This window comes from Rhinolophus hipposideros (assembly GCF_964194185.1).
Source record: "Rhinolophus hipposideros genome assembly, chromosome: 13".
Classification (NCBI taxonomy): Eukaryota; Metazoa; Chordata; class Mammalia; order Chiroptera; family Rhinolophidae; genus Rhinolophus; species Rhinolophus hipposideros.
The window spans coordinates 21414002-21436683 of NC_138059.1; the positions used below are offsets into that span (position 1 = coordinate 21414002).

Here is a 22682-nt window from a genome sequence, read left to right on the forward strand (position 1 = left end):
TTCTTAATATGTAAATTTATGGTAAATTTAAATAATATTGTATGTATTGTTTCAATTTTTTGATACTGAGAAATGACTGCTTCTGTGTTTTTTTCAAACCATATAGATAACAATTTATAGAATTTTAAAATTGTATTACAATAAAAATGTTATATCCTATTTTGAGTGATGACAGTGAACTCTATTGCAATCAAAACAACAGAAATATCATGTACTCTTGATATGTAAGCACCATAATCATTTATATTCATTGATGAATATTTAAAAGAGAATATAACCTTAGTGAATTAGAACTTTTATTTGATGATCTACTTGGGTCAAGTATTTCGAGGATGGGGAGAAACACTTCCAGTAGTTTGAGAACAGTAAGCCTGAATTATAAAACTGTAATTTTTTAAAAAAAGAAAACGCCACACTGTATATTTAACGAATGCAATCTAGAATTAACCTTTTAGTCAATATAAGCATAGACTTGCTATCTTATGCTATTTGTTTTTCATTGGAAATATTTTTGTATTTTTTACCAATTTTTCTGATTACTTGTGGAATACTGTAGATTCAATGTCAGGTAGTTTACATTGTTCTATAATACTATTGATTTTTAATGATGGAGATTTCTCATTCAGGAGTTTTTCTAAACATCTATAAGTTGACAGTTTAATATCTTCCTGACATAATCATATAACCAAAAAGAATAATTCTAATGTGTGTTTTTCTTCTTGATTTCAGTTTCTGAATCAGTTCACTATAAATATTTAATACATGAAAATATATGAACAGACATTTTATATTTTAGAAGTTATTTTATACATAATTAATCGATCCTGATAATGACAGTGTTATACAATTCCAAAAATTATTCATATATATGGCTAATCATCAAAATATAATCATTCATCATTTTTAGATTTGGCAGGTGGTACCCTTCTTTCCCCCTCATCTCTGTCTTTCCAACCTATATCTGCTTAAAGACAGCTTAAAATAATTTTTCAAATTAATGTTTAAAAATTTAATCATACATTTAAAAATTCTACACTAAGTTTTAACATATGAATCTAAGTGGTTAATAGAATCAATTTGGATATTTTAAGGTGATATATGATTTTTATTTCAAAAATGTCACAGAGTTACTACCATATACCTTGCTCTAATGCCGATACACTACATATCGTCAAACAACCCTGCACTTCAATCTGTCTGAAGGTCACTGGAAAATAATATAAAACCAATAATTTATCAGTTACAGTATATTGGATGGAAGATCACCCTCTATTTGCCTTCCCTTAGATGTCAGGCAGCTTGTTATTCTGTAAGAGAATCTGTGACACCCAGTAGCCATTATGTTGCCAAGAAATAGTTGCATTCTAGAGGGATTAATTCCAGGGATGTTTCAGAAATACTACCAGGAGAATAAAACATGTCAGGCCGTACTGTCCTCCAAAAGGTTAAATTAGGACATATGCTTCTTCTAATGATATTTATTTATTTGTTTTATACCCAAGATATTTCAACAGCTGTGTCTAATTGCTTTTAATGTAATTGCAGCTGTTACCTGCCCAACTCCTCCCCAGATCTCTAATGGAAGGTTAGAAGGAACAAATTTCGACTGGGGCTTTAGTATTAGCTACATCTGTTCTCCGGGCTATGAACTATCCTTTCCTGCTGTTTTGACCTGTGTAGGGAATGGTACCTGGAGTGGAGAAGTACCACAGTGCTTACGTAAGTATAATTTCCATGCTTAAAATTGTATTTTCCCATTTTCACTGTCTTAGATCTATTTACTGAGATTGTAACTGTTACATAAATTTTCAAACTTTGCTAGAATAAATATGAAATTGTTAAACTCCTTCCAATGTGTAATTAAAGTTCAATGAAAAATAAGTATTTACCTATGGAGCTACTTTTTATGTAATCTAACCATTATGTTTCTTCTGCTCTAACTCTAAAATTTAGGCTAAATTTCCTTGTTTGCAAATTCCTGAATTTCCAAAACTATTTCATCAAATACAGGCACTCCAATATTAATCTGCCAGAAAAGTATTTTTATTTAGGTCAAGTTTATCTCAACTGAATGCTCTAATTTCACCCCAGATCTCTTTCTGCAAAAATTCATATCACTTTTACATGTTCATTCAAACTAAGTTCTTATGGTGGTATTTGCCATGATAATGATTGTGATTGTGCATCTAAAATTACCCAGGTAAGTTTAGAGACAGATACTTTTTTTTTAACTGAGATTATTCTATAGTATATATCCCAGTAAATATTACTTCAAGATAAATTTGCCAGATTACAAAAGTCATATTTATGTTTTACACAAATTTCTGTAGCACATAATATGGGCAGTACTCTTTCAGACATGTTGAATGCAATCATGTTCCTCGTCTTTTCCTGCCCAGTACAGGGTCAAGGAGCACGCTGCTTGTCCCCGAGGCCTTGAAACTAGGCAGAGCTAACTGACTAAACTGTGCAGAATTCTACAAAGTCTGGTCATCTCATTCAGAGTAAAGGCCAAATTGCCTGCAGGGGCATACGTACAACCCTTTTCTTAGTTCCTTCTAATCGCATCATATCCTGTTATTCTCCCCTTCATCCACTCTACTCTGGGCACACACCCTTCCTTACTCTTCTTTGAGCATTCAGCCATGCTTTGACTTCAGGGCATATTGTCTTCACTAGGTACATTTTCTGGAAATTTCCTTTTATTCTTTTGGCTTTTTATTCAGAATCCCTCTTCTCAGTATTGTCTTCTCTGATCACCATATTTAAAATTTAATATGTCAACATATAATATTGCCCTTTTACACTTTTTTTCTCCTTCATTGTCTCCTTTCATCACTTACGTTTTCTTCTCATAACACACTATACATTTTACTTATCATGTGTGTTTGCAGGTAAACTCAGGTTCACCTTCCTTGAAGGCAGAGATTTTGTTTTTCTTCACTGCTGTATATAGTACAGTTCTTGGCAGATATCAATGCTTAGAATGCTATAGTAATTAAGACAGGTTGGTACTGATGCAGAGATAGAAGGTAAACCAATGTTATAGAAGAGAGAGTACAGATTCGTTTATTGATACTCGATACATTATGGAACAAATCAGTGGGGAAAGAACAGATATTTCAATTAATGCAACACACACACAATCTCTATCTCATGTTAAATAACAGATCAATGCCAAATTTTTTCAGGACTTAAATAGAAAAGTTTTAAAGACTAAGAGACTATCTAAATGATTTTGGAGTAAGAAAAGATTTCTGAAGATGCAAAAGCTCCACCCCTAAATGAAAATTGAAAAAAACACACAAAACAACCAGCTACATTAAAAATTTTTAATTTCTCATTATGAAATGATCAGCCAGAAACTTAGATAATATAATCAATATGCATGAAAAGTAATAATATATAGAATATATAAAGATTTTCTAAAACATAAAAGGCAAAACAATAAACATGGGCAAAAGTCATGGATAGCTATTTACTCATAGGACTGAAAAAAAAAAGTTGGACAATATAAAGTGTTAGTAAGGATGTGGAGCCATGGATACTTTTACACACCAATGATGGATGTTTAAATTGACTGAATCATTTGCAAAATTTGTTGTTATTATATAGTGAAATTAAAGATGTGCAGAGTCTATGGCCCAGAAATCATATTCCTAGGTGTACACCCTACATAAATTTTATGCATGTGCATAAGGAGACATGTACAAGAACATTAACATCAGCATTGTTATTAGTTGTTAAGCTAAATAAGTCACTGCTTAAGCATGCATGTGAATGTGATACATTTATCAAGAAATATATGGAACTGAGAAACCTAGAATTCAGGATGAGAAAAGAGATACTATGTGGGAGGATTTCATAAGGAGATTCAACAGTACCGGCAAGCTTCAGTGTGTGAACCCAACACCCAACTTTAGTATCTAGATGGGGACAATGAGGTATTACAGAAATTAGTCTATGGTAAAGTTTGTTTAATATGACTGAAAAAAAATCTCAATCAACAAGTTTCTTAATATGTTTTATTTTGGGATCTATGAAAATGCAAATAATAAAATTCTTACTATTGACATTTAAATTATAATAATTATCCAGATATAATAGGGCTAACTTTGTCCCAATTGCTTTACACATATTATTTCTACTACACAAAGCAGGGCTCCTGGGTATGTTTAGTCATGACGTTTTAATAGATAATGACACTTAGGCTCAGAGGGAGGAGATCAAATTATAAGGACACTATATAATTCTGTCATCATTTAGGGAACCAGCTACTTTGTTATGTGGCCTAAGGTCACACTGCTAGTAAATGGCAGAATATGAATTCCAATGTAGAGAAGGTAGACTTAAGAGACAATTCCCTTATCCATTGTATATCCAAATTCATTCATTTCCAAGGTTTTATAAAGAGGAAAGCCTTTTCTCTTTAAATGTGTTTAAAGTGTGCCTTTTTATGTTAAAGTTTATGGCATTGTGATCTGAAGCCTTTGAAAATAACCTAGTTTCTGAAGCCGCTACACTTGACATCAATAAGTTGTTTGGTTTAGTACATCTGCAGATACAAAAAGATGGATGATGGGGGTGACGATAAAATTGAGGAGTTTATATGGATGCATATCAATCCTTTCTTTTTTGTTGTTGTTGAAAAAAGACAAGATTTCAAGATGAGTAACCCAGCAGAAATATACAAAAATAACTCTTCAGAAATAAGTTATGAATGAACGTAGCAATAGACACAATTGCTAAAGCTGTTAATGCCCATTGATAATGATCACTAAGGAAATATGCATTCAGTTCAAAATGTGCTACAGATACAAAGTAGTACGACAAGGGCTCTGGCATTTATGGTTTGGTGTTATTAATATGTTGCTAGAAGTGTTTGTATGTCAAGTAGCACTGAGGTTTAGAATATACAAAATATCGTGAAAATTTAAAAGAAGCAAAAAAAACCCACAATAAATAATGTTTATTTTACCTGTGTTACTTTATTCTTAATTTCACTCCAATTTAGTTTGTTTTAATATTTATTTAATGATTACTTTTGATTTTAGCTGTTTTAAAAAGAAAAAAAAATGTTTCTAAAAAGAAGTTGAAAATTTAAGTTTCTTGTAGAGTCTTGAATTTCAGGCAAGGTCTTTCTTTAAACATTGAGTTTAAGACTAGGTATGCTACAGTTAGGGTATTCATACATTGCAATTTGCTTGGCACATTCCTGTTAGTAGTTTATTCTCATTGTCCTGGTAGTTGTCCTATCCAGTTAAAGGCCCCCTTTCACTCTCAAAAGTGTCTTGGTTTAGATGATTTATTGTATGGTCACTCAGCCTATAGCCATCTTAAGGCAGAATTTATATTTAGAAACATAATTGTTTGTTTGCTTTGTAGGGAAATAAGCTTTCAGTTCCAGAATCTATAAATTTAAAAATTGAGTAGACTTAAAAATAGTTAAAATGACAAATTATGTGTACATGTTTTTTACTACAATAAAAAAGCATGCTATATAAATGGTCTACTGGATTTGAAACCATCTTATTTCAACTCCTATTACATATCTGTGTGCTCACTCTGCTGCAGCCCTCACTGACCTCATTCTTCTTCCAACATGCTAGACTTGCCCCAGCATATAGGGCTTTGGCAATGCCATCCTCTCTATCTGGAATATTTTCCCTAGGGATATCAGCATGGATTGATGTTTTGTTTCCTCCAAATCCATTCTTAGTAAGGGACACCCTTGCCACCTCGTTTAAAATCTACTCCTATCCCTCACCATCTATCACATCCGCACATCCACACTCCTGATTTCCTCCTCCCACAATATTTTTCCACATACCATGTTTCTCCAAAAATAAGACCTAGCCAGACCATCAGCTCTAATACATCTTTTGGAGCAAAAATCAATATGAGACCTGGTCTTATATAAGACCGGGTTATAATGTTATATTATACCCAGCATTATATTACATTACGTTACATTGTATTATATTATATTATATTATATTACATTACATTACATTACATTACATTATATTATATTATATTATATTATATTGTATTGTATTGTATTGTATTTATTATACCCAGTCTTATATTACATAATATAAGACCCGGTCTTATATAAATTTTTGCTCCAAAAGATGCATTAGAGCTGATGGTCCACCTACGTCTTATTTTCGGTGAAACACAGTAGGACTTATCATCTTCCTATATGCTACCTTGTTTTTACTTATTAATTATGTTTATTGTTTTTTTGGTTTCCTCACAAATACATAAACTCCACAAGGGCAGGAATCTTTATTTGTTTACTGATAATTCCAAGTGCCTAAGCCTATTTAGAATAACGTCTTTCAGTAGTTAAACATCTTACATGTTGAACAGAATCACCTAATCAATTTGTTTAGAAAGCCTGTCAAGTTGATATCTTCAGAGGTTGTTGTAGAACATTGAGGCTCCTTAGTTTTGTTTAGATTTGGACTCCAATGGTCTTCTTTTCTCTTAAAACAAAACAAAATACAGTAGTATCCAGGGTTTTGAACGTCCCCATTGGTGAATATTTCAGTTTACAAACTCCATAAACCCAAAAGTAAATGCTTCGCTTTTCATGCCTCAGAAGTCGAACATGTTGCAAGTCTTCTGCTGAGTTCAAGATCCCGAGTTCTAGCTTTTGGCTGTTTTCGAATGTTTCAGAGCTTGAACAGTCTTCCAGAAGGGATTACATTCGAAAACCGAGGTACCAATGTAAAACAAAACACTCAAAACCCCCACAGTATTTTGAAGAAGAAGGCATCAAAATACTGGGATATGTGCTCACACTATTCAACAGAGTCCAGCAAAACAAATAACCCTGTATTTCATATACATATAAAACGACAGACTAATCTAGAGAGTACAATCTAGACATCATGGGTTGGTTCTTTCTCACAGAGGCATCTGTGAGTCACATGCCATTTCAGAAATACTTCCGCTTGACAGCCTATATGTACAAATATGTGGTTTGATTCTGGTCAATATAAAAAACAAAACAAAACACTACAGTTATTAAGGTAGGCTACTAGGTGGAAATATCTAAGTCTGACTAATTTTTTAAATATGCTGAACTCAAATTCAGTATTTATTTATGTAAACAAAAGTTAAAAAAATTCATTGGGACAGATTAACATGGATAGCATGTCACTTTAGTGCAATATTCCAGTTGTCGTCATTTTTCTCAATTGTTTACTCTGATATTTTTAAATCTGTGTTATAATTGTCTTTTTTTCACTTCCAGCAAAATTTTGTGGTGATCCTGGTATACCTGCCCAAGGAAAAAGAGAAGGCAAAAGCTTTATATACCAGTCAGAAGTTTCATTCAGCTGCAATTCTCCTTTCATACTAGTGGGATCAAGCACCAGATTATGTCAACCAGATGGCACTTGGAGTGGTTCGTCACCTCACTGCATAGGTAATATTAATGAAAGGTTGATTATATTCAGTAACTTTGGATATAACAGGTAGTGGTGACATTTAATGGTTTTCTTTATCCTATAAACTATAGTTGACTAAATATGAAAACAAATATAAAATATAGAAGCAATTAGAAGACACTAAAAATGAATATTGGTAAAACGTATGGTATTATTTTTAGCATGGAAAATTTCCAGAAGAAACACACGAAATATTCTTTTTTGTTTAACAGTAAAATGAAAAAGAAAAGAGATTTCCGATGAATAGCGTTAAGTATTAACATCAGTATAGGTCTTTAAAGTTAAGAAAGCATGTTCAAATGAAATTAAACTTGACTGCCAAATATAAAAAAGACACATTGATTTCAAAATGGCTCTAAGTACATTTCTTTTTTCTTTTTAATTTATGTTTCAATTATAGTTTACATACAATATTATATTAGTTTCTGGTGTACAACATAGTGACTAGACATTTATATACCTTTCAAAGTGGTCACCCCGATAATCTAGTACCTATCTGGCACCATACATAGTTATTACAATATTATTGACTATACTTCCTATGCTTACTTTACATCCCCATTACTTTTTTTTAATAACTGGCAGTTTGTATAAGTACATTTCTTTAATCCTAATATTAAATACCACATTTGGTAAATTAACCAGATAAACTGTCATACAAACCATCCTAAACTGTCATACAAACTAGCCAACTTGGAGACTGCCCTACCATTCTTATGTGTGAATCTCCTACAGATGTCACTTCAAAATCCAAATAACTAAGTCCTGTTTCTAGAAAAAAAAAACTTACTTCTTGAGGGTAATATTACACTACCTGAGATTATCATTTAGCAAAGTCCTTGAGCAATGTTTTATGCATGTGTTCTTCTTTCATATTCTTCATTTTTCCTCAAATTTTTATCCACAGAGTTATTTTGATATCAAGTGCTTTTATATTGCAAGTTTTCAAAGTTCAAGAATTGCATACTTTATATAAAATGCAGTCTACCTGAATGTCTTGCTTTAAGATTAGCAGACTTCTGTCCATGGTGAGATGCTATTAGATTTACAGTCTTTATTATTACCCAGGGCCCTTTCATTAAACCTGAGATCACTGAAAATTGTTTCATGTGAGAGAAATACACATTTAAATATAATTATAAATTTTAAAGGAACAATATGTTTTCAATCTTTGTTTTAGAACCCACTCGTACCTCATGTGAAAACCCGGGAGTGCCACGGCATGGATCTCAGAACAGTACGTTTGGTTTTCAAGTAGGTACTTTAAATATTTCCATTTAGAATAAAACTAGACCATAAGGCTTCTTTGGTTCATGTGCATATAGACCTGTTGATGTAAACAGAAAAAATGTCACACTTATATCTATATTTATAAACATATTTCTAAAAAGGTAAGAGGCAACAAAAGAGTGGAAGTAAAAGGAAATTAGGAGAAGAAAAATATACTTCGAGAATAATAGCCCAACTGACAGTGAAGATAAAAGAAAAGAAAAGTTGGAGATAGCTGTGAGCATAGGAAAGTCCATAAGCAGCAGTTAGTACCAGTTAGAGTGTAAGTAAGAGTGATAGAGGAAATGAGTAAAAGATGTGGGAACAGTGAGGAAAAATACAGAGGAAAATAGAGATTTCTGAGAATAAGAGTCAGCTAATATGTTAAAACGTGGTTATTCAATAAGGTAATAAGACTAAAATAGTTTTTTTTCTTTTATAATATATAAAACTAAATGTGGGAAATATCTTAAAAAATAATGTAACCGTAACCTATTATTACACAACACATAGCTGGATTGTTCTGTTACAATTCTTTAGCATGCCCTGTCATGTGTGTCTGAACTTCTTATTCTCTCTTTACTCAGTTTAGATTTTATATAGAGATTCTGCAAGTTTTTCATTACAGGGGCCTAAGGGGAGCCAAAGTGCATACTTGATTACAAAAGGAAATAGTCAATTTACACATTATCCAACTGCCTGGTGTTGCAGAGTTTTCTAAATTGTGCTATTTTGTGTGACATTCAGTGTGAACCTGAGAAACATCCATTTCTAAAGAAAGTGTTCATCAAAGGTGCCATATTTTTGTTGCTAAAAATAGTTTTCATTTATCTACAGTTCAAGTATAGTATGAACATTGATTTAATAGTGTTTCCAATTCTGGCTTGCCTCAGGCCTGTCTAGAAACACAAAAGTGTAAAAAATTGTCTCAGTTTCAATTATATTGATGTTAAAAAACTTAAGATTCATACGTACATATGCACATAAAATGGTTTATCAATTGATCTAAATCTATAAAAATGCACAACTAGCTAAGCAGCACTAGTCCTCAGCATACACACAAAGCAACTGAAACAGAATGTGACTTGGCTTTAATCTAGGTGAGACTCATCAAGCCCAGAATTTAGAAACTGAATGACAGTAATAAGTCTTTTCTACTACTCTGTGTTTATCTACTTTGTTCTCTCTCTGCATATTGGCCATCTGGCCAAGGGTATATCATGTCTATTTATATCTCAGCCACATACAGAAAGTGATTAATTCCTTCAATCTCAGTTCCAAATTTCCAGAGAGAAAATTGGAATGTTCCAACTTTATAGTATCCACCCCTGATTTTATCAGGTGGCCAATAGTGACTAAAATAAAAACAGGGGTTAGGAACCCCACATCTGGGAGGGAAAAGAAAAAGGAGGACGTTGTGAATTCTAGAGGCATTCAAATCATTTCCTTAATTTTCTGTTTACGTGTTTATGTGTTTACTCTCCTTTTCTATACAGATTTATATAAATTTTTTGACACAGATATAATTATTAATATATAAGAATATATCACCTCTTGCCGGAAAACTCTAGTGCTGAAAAAATAACATAATTTATCTCTGTATCCAAAATATCGAAAATTAGAACAATTTTTTGCTAGAAATAGGTTACTAGTGAAGGGAGTAGCTGTCAAAATGATTGATACAACATCTAGTTTAATTATGGGGTAAATGCCAAACACACATTTCGTTAACTGTTGTATCACTCTTTAAATTGAGCTCTGGGCTTTGGGAGACACATTATTTAGATTTAGGGCTTGTTACATAAAGCTATTATAGGCATGAAATGTTTTAAAACTAACTCTTAGATGTTTAACCCCAAGATATTTAACATTAAGATATTTAACCCTACCAAAATAACTGTAATGATTATGTGTGATTTCTAGTTTATAATCCAAATTAGTACATAAGTACATTTAATGAGGCACTATTAGTGTTTTATTAACTTTAAATGATGAATATGATGACATGAATTTTGAAACAAAAAATCCCACAACATTCAAAATTTTAAATTAAAATCTTCTGATTATTTTTTAATACAAACTCACAAGATACCTTGAAATTCAATTTTTATTAAACCAGAAAGTTCAGGGTCAAAACTGATCCTGATACAGGATAGTTAACATGTCCCTAGGTAGGCAGGGAGGTCCCTGGTGGAATAAACAAAGATAGCTATATCCTAAATCTCCACATTTTGAAATCACTTCTCACTCCAGGACAAAATGTAACAAGGCCTTCGGGTTAATCATAAAATTCCTTTTGGCCTGATAAATGGAACAGATCTGATAGATAAGAGTGGGTTACTTTGCTAATTCCTTTAGGATGGGCAAGCAGAACAAACCTGGTAGACAAATTTCATTAGAAGGTACCAGTTCCCTTCTTCAAACAGTTCCCTTCTTCAAACAACTTCCCTTCCCCAAGCAGGCAAGGGAAGGTATAAAAGTAAGAGCTTTTACCTCAGTCATGGGGTTCCAGACCCCCTACTGCTTTAGGAGCTCTGACTCTTTTTGCTCTCAATAAACTATCCTCTTTTTAAAACTCTTTGTCACTCCTGGGTCCATGTTTCCATTCTTCCATCTCACGAGATATGATCCCAGCCTACACCCAGAAACTGCCTGCAGATTCAAAATCATCTACTTCATTTGGGGAATCACAGGAAAAATATTCCTACATCAATGCTAGGCGAAAACCTTTTGCATCTTATCTTAAGTGCATGTGTTTGTTATCCCTTTATTTTTATGATTTTGCCTTTCTACTTCAATTTTATTAACCTTAATTTACGTATAACTTTTATTACCCATTTTGGGGGGTAAAATGTTTAATACAACATAATATAAACATAAAAGTAGTTGTTTAAAATATCTTACAGAGAGAGCATATAAAATTTTGAAGTCCTAATTATAAATACATTTTGAAAGTTGTTAGTAACTCTATTGCATACTCCAGTTAAACAAAATGTGATATTAAAAATCAGACATATAAATATAGTGATGAAAATTCTAGCAAAGTGAAAGTGATTTACTATGAAATACCATAAAAGGGTTAGAAAGATATTATTTAGAAAATTCTAAATTTGGGCAAAATTTTAAGTAATCCTACAATTAGCCCTCTAAATTTCATGACTTAGGTACTCTTATATAACATTTAAAAGAGGGAATAAGAAGTTTAAGAAGTGAAGTAATATTTATTAATTAAACATATCTTAATATTTCATACTGCATTTGCACATAACATGCTAATTTGGGCCAATCTAAAATAATTGTTATTTAAACATTGGCTTAATTAAAACTTGAATATGGATGATTTTAAAATCCTGACATAAAATAATTTTCAATATTTACTTTCACATTGTATATAATTGCTTATACAATGAGCACTTTCTATTAGTAAATGTTGGTGGGAAAATTTAAATAAATTATTTTTCCAAGAATTATTTGAATTAGATAATGGAAATATTTATGATGTTACTAATTTTTCTACAAATAATCAAATTACATTATGTATATTAGAAGTTATTCAGAGTCATGAAGTTATTCACCTAGCATGGCAAGTCAAAAAAGGATGGTAGCTAGGTAAAATATTCTATTCAGTGGATTTATCACTGACAAAATTGTTAATTAATGTACTACTATTTGGAAAATATTTTGGTGAGTATAATACAAAAGATTATGAATAAAAAATTAGTTATTAAATTTGTATAACTACCTATATTAGATATCTGGTATAAACATTTCTGAATTTGACAAAAATCTTGATATTAAGTGTGTTAGTGACATAGAAAACATCTTTAAATAGATTGTAGTTCTATAGTATCTGGTTAATATCTAATGCAGTACTTATGGTAACTTTAGAAACGTTCACAGGAATGAGGAAATAAACTCTTAAGAGCAAAAAAAGAAAAAGAAAAATATTTTCCAACATGTTCCTCATATCTCTCTTTTTTTTTTTTTGAACACTCTTTATTTTAAGCCGCCAAGTGCGGCATGAACGCTGTTTCTTGGACAAAGTGCTTTGAGAAGCCAAGGCAGGCAGTAGACATGCCCCTGCCACCCATCATCCCCCACCCCACCCCACATGACCCTCAGCTGCTCTGGAGCTGCCAGGCCTGGCATGACTTCTCTCTGGCTGGGTGGGACCTGGGCTGGCTCAGGATATCTGAGTCTCAGCTCCTGCCAGTTGCTACTTTTGGTAGCTTGGAGGAGGATTCCTCTCATATCTTACTAATATAAAGATCTGAGTAAATAACCCAAATGTACCCTTCAAGAAACAAATAACTATTAACTTTATGTTAATTAAAGTATACAGGGAATATTATGGCACCTTAAATAATAGATAGACATATTAAATACCTAAAGTAATCAAATATTTTTATATTAAATTATCAGTCCCCATTCCTTCAGTTGATCCAATATGTTCAAGACACTTTTTTGTTTTAGTTTCTGTTTTTTTTTTTTTCTTTTTCTTTTTGGTTAACTGGTAAATTTCATTTTTATTCCCTCCACAGAAATAATTAGAGAAACTTGGAACCAAACATACATGCTGACTTTCTGCAAAATGTATAAAAGGTTCTTTTTTTATTATGTATAACATAGGCACAATTATTTTAAAGTTAATGAATTTTTATTTAAGCAATTCCCCGTTATTAAAGTGGTTACTTCCATTGCCTTAGTTTCTGAGTTTGAGTCTCAATTTCTTTCAAAAATAATTTTTGCGCAACCCCATTTGTCAGGTCAGTCAGTCCACAATTCTTTTAGTGGGGCTTCTTTGATCTCCACTTGAATGTGGACGTACTTCAAATATTCCCCAACTGTAATCATTGTGACCCTATTTCTTCAAGTTTACATTAGGGTCCTTTAAGTCCTTATTTTATGTTCTCAAGATAAAACCCTTGTTTTATATACATATATGCTTTATAACCCATATTCCTGTATCTCTTTCAGGTTGTTCTCTGTCTTCTGTCCAATATTTTTTGACTTTGTTACTCTTTTTAAACACGGCAGCTCCTTCACTATGTTCTTGGTCTAAATATATATATACCTTCTTTGGTAATTCAGAACTTATTATGAAATAATTATTCTCCATCAATTTGATATCACATTCATCGTCATGTTCAAGATTTGTTGCAAACACATCCTCTCCTGCTGACTCTACAATAGGAGAGATAGATTCATCGTCAACCAAATATTTGTATCTATGACTATCAAGGTCTTATTTTTTTCTAAATCTTCACCAATATTCATCTGTTTCAAGGATTCCTTCAGGTGGTATTCTCACTTCAGTTTTTCAAGGCAGTTAACACATCCTCTTGCCACAGCTTACTCAAAAGTTAAAGTTTTTCTCCAAGTAATAATTTTCTTTCATTCTCTGATTCTAAAAATGGAAATGGAAACCCAGGTCCTTTATCTTTAAATTGTTTAGTTACTTGTGATCTTCTAGTGTTTCTCCTTCCTTTTGACCTTCTTGTTGGTCTTCCTACAGGCTTATATTCCCCCTTTTTACATTTCTTTTTAACAAAATATTTCAAAAACAGCTTTTAAAGTCAATGGTGTTTGTTCAAAAGATGAGTCACTGGATGAATCTCTTGCTTAAACACTTTCAAGTGAATGAATAAACTTTCTAATAGTGTTTCTTTGCCTCTGTTTATGTGAGTAAGGAGCACATTGAGGTTTTTTTTTTTTTTCAATTAAAGTTTATTGGGGTACAATTGTTAGTAAAGTTACATAGATTTCAGGTGTACAATTCTGTATTACATCATCTATAAATCGCATTGTGTGTTCACCACCCAGAGTCAGTTCTCCTTCCATCACCATATATTTGATCTCCCTTACCCTCATCTAGCACCCGTCTCCCCCTTACTCCCTGATAACCACTAAACTATTGTTTGTGTCTATGAGTTTTTGTTTCTCATTTGTTTGTCTTGTTCTTTTGTTGTTTTTGGTTTATATACCACATACCAGTGAAATCATATGGTTCTCTATTTTTTTCAGTCTGACTTATTGTCGTGCAGGGTCTCAGCTCCCACTCCCCGCCCAAGAACGCAGGACACAGTAAGGCCAAAAAGGAACACCCACGGAGCCATAGATAGGGGAATCAAACCAATATATTCTCGCTGGCGGCTGGGCTGGAGACACAGGAAGCAGGATCTACACAATCTGCCTAACAGCAGTCCGTGCTTGCCAGCCACCACCTTCTTGCTAGCCCCATTCCTTTCCTGCTAGCGTAGCCACAGCCGTTATATTAGTGGCCAATGGCCTACGGGTTACAGCTGACGGCCAACTAGCCACAGCTGCTGGCATCTGATCACAGTTGATGGCCATTTACTACCCGAGCCAGCACCTTTGTATGTGAGGCCGAGAGCCTGGAAACTGTTTTTTGGGGTTTTGTCCCCACACTTATTTTGCTTAACATTATAATCCCAAGATCCATCCATGTTGTCACAAATGGTCCTTTTTCATCTTTTCTTACCCCCGAATAGTATTCCATTGTGTATATATACCACAACTTCTTTCTCCATTCATCTATCGAAGGGCATTTTTGTTGTTTCCTTGTCTTGGCCACTGTAAATAAAGCTGCAATGAATATTGGAGCACACTTGTCTTTATGTATAAATGTTTTCAGATTTTTTGGTAGATACCCAGGAGAGGGATTGCTGGGTTATATGGTAATCCTATTCGTAATTTTTTGAGGAATCTCCACACTGCCTTCCATAGAGGCTGCACCTGTCTGCATTCCCACCAGCATTGTATGAGGGTTCCTTTTCTCCACAGCCTCTCCAACACCTGTTACTATTTGTCTTGTTGATGATAGCCATTCTGACTGGGGTGAGGTGTTATCTCATTGTGGTTTTTATTTGCATTTCTCTGATGATTAGTGACATTGAGTATTTTTTCATATGTCTATTTGCCATTTATGTGTCCTCTTTGGATAAATGTCTCTTCAGGTCCTCTGCCCATTGTTCAATTGGATTGTTTCCTTTTCTGTTATTGAGTTGTATGAGATCCTTATATATTTTGGATATTAGCCCCTTATCAGAGTAACTGTTTGCAAAAATCTTCTCCCATTCAGTTGGTTGCTTCTTTATTTTGTCGATGGTTTCTTTTGTTGTGCAGAAGCTTTTAAGTTTGATATAGTCCCATTCATTTATTTTAGCTTTTACTTCCCTTGCCTTTGCATTCAAATTCATAAAAAAAATGCTCTTTGAACCCAAGATCCATAAATTTAGTACCTGTGTTTTCTTCTATGCAGTTTATTGTTTCAGGTCTTATGCTTAGGTCTTTGATCCATTTTGAATCAATTTTGGTACATGGAGATAGACAGCAGTCCAGTTTCATTTTTTTCACATGGCTTTCCAATTCTTCCAGCACCAATTATTGAAGATACTGTCTTTACTCCATTGTGTGTTTTTTGCTTCTTTGTCAAAAATTATCTGTCCATATTTATGTGGTTTTATTTCTGGGTTCTCAGTTATATTCCATTGATATACGTGTGTGTTTTTCTTCCAGTACTATGCTGTTTGATTTTTGTTGCCCTGTAGTGCAAAGCAAAGTCAGGGAATGGGATAACTCCAGCATTGTTCTTTTTTCTTAAGATTTCTTTGGCTATTTGGGGTCTTTGGTGGTTCCAAACAAATCTGATGATTTTTTGTTCTATTTCTTTAAAAAATGCCATGGGATTTTGATGGGGATCACATTAAATCTGTATATTGCTTTGGGTAATGTGGCCATTTTAACCATGTTGATTCTTCCAATACATGAGCACAGAATGTCTTTTCATTTGTTTGTGTCTTCTTCAATTTCTTTTAGAAATGTCTTATAGTTTTCAGCATATACGTCTTTCACATCCTTGGTTAAGTTTATTCCTAGATATTTTATTCTTTTTGCTGCAATTGCAAAAGGAATTGTTTTTGTTTGTTTGTTTGTTTTTATTTCTATTTCTGAGATTTCATTGTTAGTATATAGGAATGCAATGGACTTTTGTATGTTAATTTTGTAGTCAGCAACTTTACTGTATTCATTGATTGTTTCTAATAGCTTTTTGGTGGAGTCTTTAGGATTTTCTATGTATAGCATCATGGCATCTGCAAAGAGTGATAATTTAACTTCTTCATGCCAAATTTGGATGCCTTTTATTTTTTTCTCTTGCCTGATTGCTCTGGCAAGGACTTCCAACACTATGTTGAAAAGCAGAGGTGATAGGGGACAGCCCTGTCGTGTTCCTGAACATAGAGCAAAGGGTTTCAGTTTTTCACCATTAATTATGAGATTAGCTGAGGATTTGTCATATATAGCCTTAATTATGTTAAGGTGCTTTCCTTCTATACCTGTTTTATTAAGTATTTTAATCATAAATGGATGTTGTATCTTGTCAAATGCTTTTTCTGCATCAATTGATGCAATCATATGATTTTTGTCCTTTATTTTGTTTATGTGATGTGTCACATTGATAGATCTGCATATGTTGAACCATCTTTCTGCCCCTGGGATAAACCCCACTTGGTCGTGATGAATAACCTTTTTAATGTATTGCTACATTCGATTTGCTTGATTTTTTAAGGATTTTTGCATCAGTATTCATTGAGATATTGGTCTGTAATTTTCTTTTTTTTGTGTTATCCTTACCAGGTTTTGGTATCAGGATAATGTTGGCCTCATAAAATGAGTTAGGGAGTGCTGTTTTTTCTTCTATTTTTTGGAAGAGTTTGAGCAGGGTTGGTATTAGATCCTCTTTGAAGGTTTGGTAGAATTCACTAGTTAAGCCATCTGGTCCCGGACTTTTGCTTTTGGGAAGGTTTTTGATGACTGATTCAATTTCATTACTGGTCATCTTTCTATTTAGATTTTCCAGTTTTTCATGGTTCAGCCTAGGAAGGCTATATGTTTCTAACAACTTGTCCATTTCTCTAGATTATTGAAATTGGTGGCATATAGTCCTTCATAGAATTTTTGGATGATCCTTTGTATTTCTGTGGCATCTGTAATGTCTTCCCATTTTTCATTTCTGATTTTGTGTTTTAGAGTCTTTTCTCTTTTTATGTTAGTGAGTGTAGCTAAAGGTTTGCCAATTTTGTTAATCTTTTCAAAGAACCAGCTGTTTGTCATATTAATTTTTTCTGTTGTCTTTTTGTTCTTTATTTCATTTAATTCTGCTCTGATTTTTATTATTTCCTTTCTTCTGCTGAATTTGGGTTTTACTTGTTCTTCTTTTTCTACTTCTTTAAGGTGTAACATGAGGTTATTTATTTTGGATTTTTCTTTTTTCTTGAGATAGGCCTGTAATGGTATAAATTTCCCTCTTAAAACTGCTTTCGCTGCATTCCAAAAAATTTGGTAGGATGTATTTTCATTGTCATTTGTTTCTATATATCTTTTGATCTCTCCTCTAATTTCTTCTTTGACCTGTTCGTTCTTTAAAAGTATGTTGTTTAATCTCCATGTATTTGTGGTTTTTCCAGCTTTCTTTTTGCAGTTGATATCCAATTTCAAAGACTTGTGATCAGAGAATATGCTTGGTATGATTTCAATCTTCTAAAATTTGTTGAGGCTAGTTTTATGTCCCAATATATGGTCTGTCAATGAGAATGCTCCATGTACACTAGAAAATAATTCATAGCCTAATTCATAGTTTTAGAATGAAGTGCTCTATAAATGTCAATTATATCCATTTCATCTAATTTGTCATTTAGGGCTACTCTTATGTTATTTATGTTCTGTTTGGATGATCTATCTATAGCAATAAATGATGTATTTAGGTCCCCTACTATAATTGTGTTGTGGTTAATTTCTCCCTTTAGTTCTGTTAGTAGTTGCTTGGTGTATTTTGATGCTCCCTGATTGGGGGCATAAATATTGATGACTGTTATGTTTTCTTGTTGTATAATCCCCTTTACCATTATGGAATGTCCATTTTTGTCTCTTGTTACCTTTTTAACCCTGAAGTCAGTTTCATCTGATATCAGTAGGGCTACACCTGATTTTCTCTGGATACAATTTGCTTGGAGTGTCAATTTCCACCCTTTCACTTTGAGTCTATGCTTGTCCTTGTACCTGAGATGTGTCTCTGGGAGGCAGCATATGGTTGGGTTTAGTTTTTTGATCCAATCTGCTACTCTGTGCCTTTTAATTGGTGAGTTCAATTCATTTACATTTATGGTTATTATTGATGTAGGATTGATAGGATTTCCTATCATTCTATCTTTGATTTTCTGGTAAGACTGTGTCTCTATTGTTTCTTTGCCTTTTTGTTGTCTATTATTTCTGTGTGGTGTTATTCTGTTATTTTTCCCTCTGTTTCTTCTGTTATTGCAGTATATATTTCAGGTCTGGATTTTTTTTTTCTTTTTTTTGAGTGGTTACCATTAAGTTTATGTAAAAGATAGTTTGATATTTAGAGTATTCCATTTTCTTCAGCACACTTACTTTCTCCATTCCCATATTCTTGTTCAGGCCTTTAGTCTCCCCTTTGTTATGTTTTGGTTGCCACAAATTGTCCCTGTTGATGGTGGTTGAATAGCCTCCTTTAGTATTTCTTGTAGTGCAGGTCGTGTATTAGAAAATTTCCTCAGCTTCTGTATGTCTGGAAAGGTCTTACTCCTCTTTCATATCTAAAGGATATCTTTTCTGGGTATATTATTCTTGGCTCATAATTTCTCTCTTTCAATAGTTTGAATATTTGTTTCCACTCCCTCCTGGCTTATAGAGTTTCTGCTGAAAAATCTGATGACATTCTAATGGGCTTTCCTTTGTAGGTTATCATCTTCTTTTCCTTGGCTGCCTTGAGGATTCTTTCTTTGTCATTGATTATTGACAGCTTCAATACAATGTGCCTTGAAGAAAACCTGTTGTGGTTGAGGTAATTATATGTTCTATTTGCTTCTTGGTTTCAAAGATCCAGTTCTTTCCACAAGTTTGGGAAGTTCTCATCGACTATTTGTTTGAATATACTCTCTGTTCCCTTCTCCTTTTCTTCTCCTTCAGGTATGCCCATTATTCTTATATTGCTCTTTGTGATGGAGTAACAAATTTCTTGTAGAGTTCTTTCATTTCTTTTAAGTCTCAAATCTCTTTCTTCTTCCATCTGTGTAATTTCCAGGTTTCTATCTTTGATGTCACTGATTCTTTCCTCCATCCGGTCAACTGTATTACCTAAGCTGGCTATTTCATTCTTCATTTCTTCCATTGAGTTCTTAATCTCCAGAAATTCCATTTGGTTATTTTTAAAATTTCAATCTCTTTGGTAAAATGTTCATGTTGTTCTTTGATTGTGTTTCTGAGTTCATTAAGCTGCCTGTCTGTTTTCCTGCATTTCATTGAGTTTTTAAAGAACTACAATCTTGAATTCTCTGTCATTTAAGTCACATATTTCCATATCCTTAAGTTCCTTTTATGGAGAGTTTTCACTTTGTTTCTGAGTTGTCTTGTTGCCTTGGTTATTCCTGGCAATTAATGATTTATTGTTTCTCTTCCTAGATGTCTACAGGAATGGGTTCTGCAACAGGTTTATAGGAAGAGGTCTTTCTTTTGTTTCCCAGTACATGTTGGTAGAATGTTTTATTTTCTCTCTGACTGCAGTCTTTTTCTCTTTCTCACACTATAGTTATGTTTTCTCTACACTATTCCAGCTTCTCACACAATGGGGGGATTCCCTGGAAGGCAGGCTTCTCTCTGTGAACAGTTCTCCTGGGTCATAGGGCTCCACGTCCATGTGGGGATGTGGAGAGCTTTCGAAGTTCCAAAGCTCTTCCTGCACCAGATTCAGAGCCCATGTGTTTCAGCAGTTCTGTTTACTGCTGCAGCTATCTGCCCAGATAGGTGGGAACAGGGGCGGGGTGGTTGTGAGAGGTGGCCCAGAGTAATGGCGGCGACCATCATCACAGCCATTGCTGCTTCCACAGCTCCCTTCTTTTTGCCGAAACTTGTTGGGCTACAAATCTGTGTCTGTGGTCCACAGTTCTCAGAACTGCAAATATTCTGGTCTTTTGATCTGACACTGCTACTTTATCGCTTCTAGCACCGGGCAGGTGGGGGCGGGGCAAGCTCTGGGAGGGTAGGGAGGGTTTGGCTAGTCTCAGTGCCTAAGGCTTCCCTTCTCTGCACCAGTGAGGGCTTAAACTACTGTTTTTCAGCCTTCTTCCCTCAGTCTTTTCTCCAAGGTCTCTACTGTGAGTGTTGGGTTCAGCCATGATATATGCTGTGTCCTCAGTCCTGTGGGCCATAAACGGAGCCCTAACAGTCCGACTTCTTCCCTATCTCGCAGTTGCAGTAGTTCCAGGATGCAGGGAGCTCAGAGCATGAGCTAGGTCTGCATCCTGCGTCCATGCGGTTCCATCTCTGCACTTCTCCTTTCCCTCCTCCCCTGCTAGTGCAATTTAACCACCTTTAGGTTATTTCTGTTGTGTGTCTCTTAGTCTTGCCTGTCTGCTGCACAGGGATTCCCTTTTGGAGTTATAGTTGTTCTACTTTTTGTAAATTCTAGGGGAGATTTCAAGAGGCTCACCTCATGCTGCCATTTTTATGACATTACTCCACATTGAGTTTTAAATAAGCTTCTACCAGAGGAAGAGTTATCACAAATAATCTTTCAAGAAAAATACAAGTTCCACACAGGCAGTCTTGTTCACTGATGGAGGCTCCTTTGATTTTCAATTTCCATAACCAAATCAGATGCTATTATATAGTCAAAAGAAACCTTTCCTGATATGCATTCCCCAAGTCCCTTTCAAAACTGTTTTATCCATCACTTGTTTTTTTGCTTTAACCAAATTTCCATCCAGGTTAGCAAACAGCTGGTACCAACAAGGAGAGGCTCAATATGGGGCTCAGTAACATATTCGAAGCCTGTAGCCCAGGCCTCAGAGGTCTGCATCCAGCAACCTCCCAGGCTCAGCACTCCAACAGTCCGGCAACCACCAACTTCTACAACTGAGTGGAAAACATGTCATGATTCTTTTGTAAGCTCTTGGTTCATAGGGTTGAGCAACACACAGTCCCTGGCCTAGAGAAACTAACATTTTGGTATATGGGTCAGATGGAATAGATGACTTCATAGGATAAGTGATATCATTGATACCATTGAAAGGTGCTAAGGAAGCACATAGAAAGGACAGTTTCCCTAATCCTTTGCTGCTGAGATAGCTTTCTAGAAATATTGCCTCAGCTAAATCTTTTGGGTAAGACTAAGGAAAGAAAGTTGGGAAAGCCATTCTATGTAGGAAGAATAGAATGATAATATGCATGCATTCAGAGGAGTACAAAAATTCAATATTATATGAGCACGATTTGACTAAAAGTTAAGTGGCTAATGATGATGCTAGAGATATGGTCAGTGGTCAGATTATGGAAGTTTTTATCTGCCAAGTTAACATGAAGTAACTTTATCCTTTGGGTGATAAGCCTATAAAAGTTTTAAGAAGGATAATGATATGGTCAAACTTTCAGGTTAAATAAATCATTCTGAACTTTAGTGTGGAAAATACATTTGATGGATTCAAGACTGAAAAAATGGAGACAAGTTAGACGATTATTGTAATAGACATATGACAATAGTTCTCAAAGTGTGGACCCTGACCAGCAGTAGCAGTATTACCTGGGGACTTGTTGAAAATGCAGATTCTTGGGTCTTCCCTAGATCTACAAAGTCAGAAAGTCTAGACGGGGGCTCAGCTCTCTGTGTTGTGTTAAGTCCTCCTGGTGATTATTATATCAGACAAAGCTTGAGAACGAAAGCTTGTAGAAAAGATGTTGAGGCCTAAAACAGGATATATAAGTGAGGAGAGAGAGAGAAGGGGATAGTTTGAGAAAGATTTAGGTGGTAAAATTCTCAGTATTTGCGGGTAGATGAAATGAGAGAAGATTTATGGATGAAAGTTGGCATGATCAACTGAGATCTAGCCTAAAGCAGGATTTTTAGATTAATAGAAG

At 34.1% G+C, this 22682-nt stretch overlaps 1 protein-coding gene and 1 pseudogene across 6 annotated transcripts in view; one reads left to right on the top strand and one right to left on the bottom strand.

Annotated features, from left to right (window-relative positions):
- The window catches only part of CSMD3 (CUB and Sushi multiple domains 3), a 1140077-nt gene that overhangs the window by 1087344 nt on the left and 30051 nt on the right, over positions 1-22682 (top strand). For all 5 annotated transcript variants that reach the window (XM_081069899.1, XM_081069900.1, XM_081069901.1 and 2 more), the window contains 3 exons: positions 1546-1719; positions 7265-7438; positions 8641-8714. In XM_081069899.1, the coding sequence (XP_080926025.1) occupies positions 1546-1719; positions 7265-7438; positions 8641-8714 (422 nt within the window). The remainder of the gene's footprint in view (positions 1-1545; positions 1720-7264; positions 7439-8640; positions 8715-22682) is intronic.
- Positions 8749-14600, bottom strand: LOC308506865 (TATA box-binding protein-associated factor RNA polymerase I subunit D-like; annotated as a pseudogene). The gene is made up of 3 exons: positions 14595-14600; positions 13804-14402; positions 8749-8787 (listed from the first exon to the last, which is right to left on the bottom strand). The product of its transcript is annotated as a TATA box-binding protein-associated factor RNA polymerase I subunit D-like (transcript).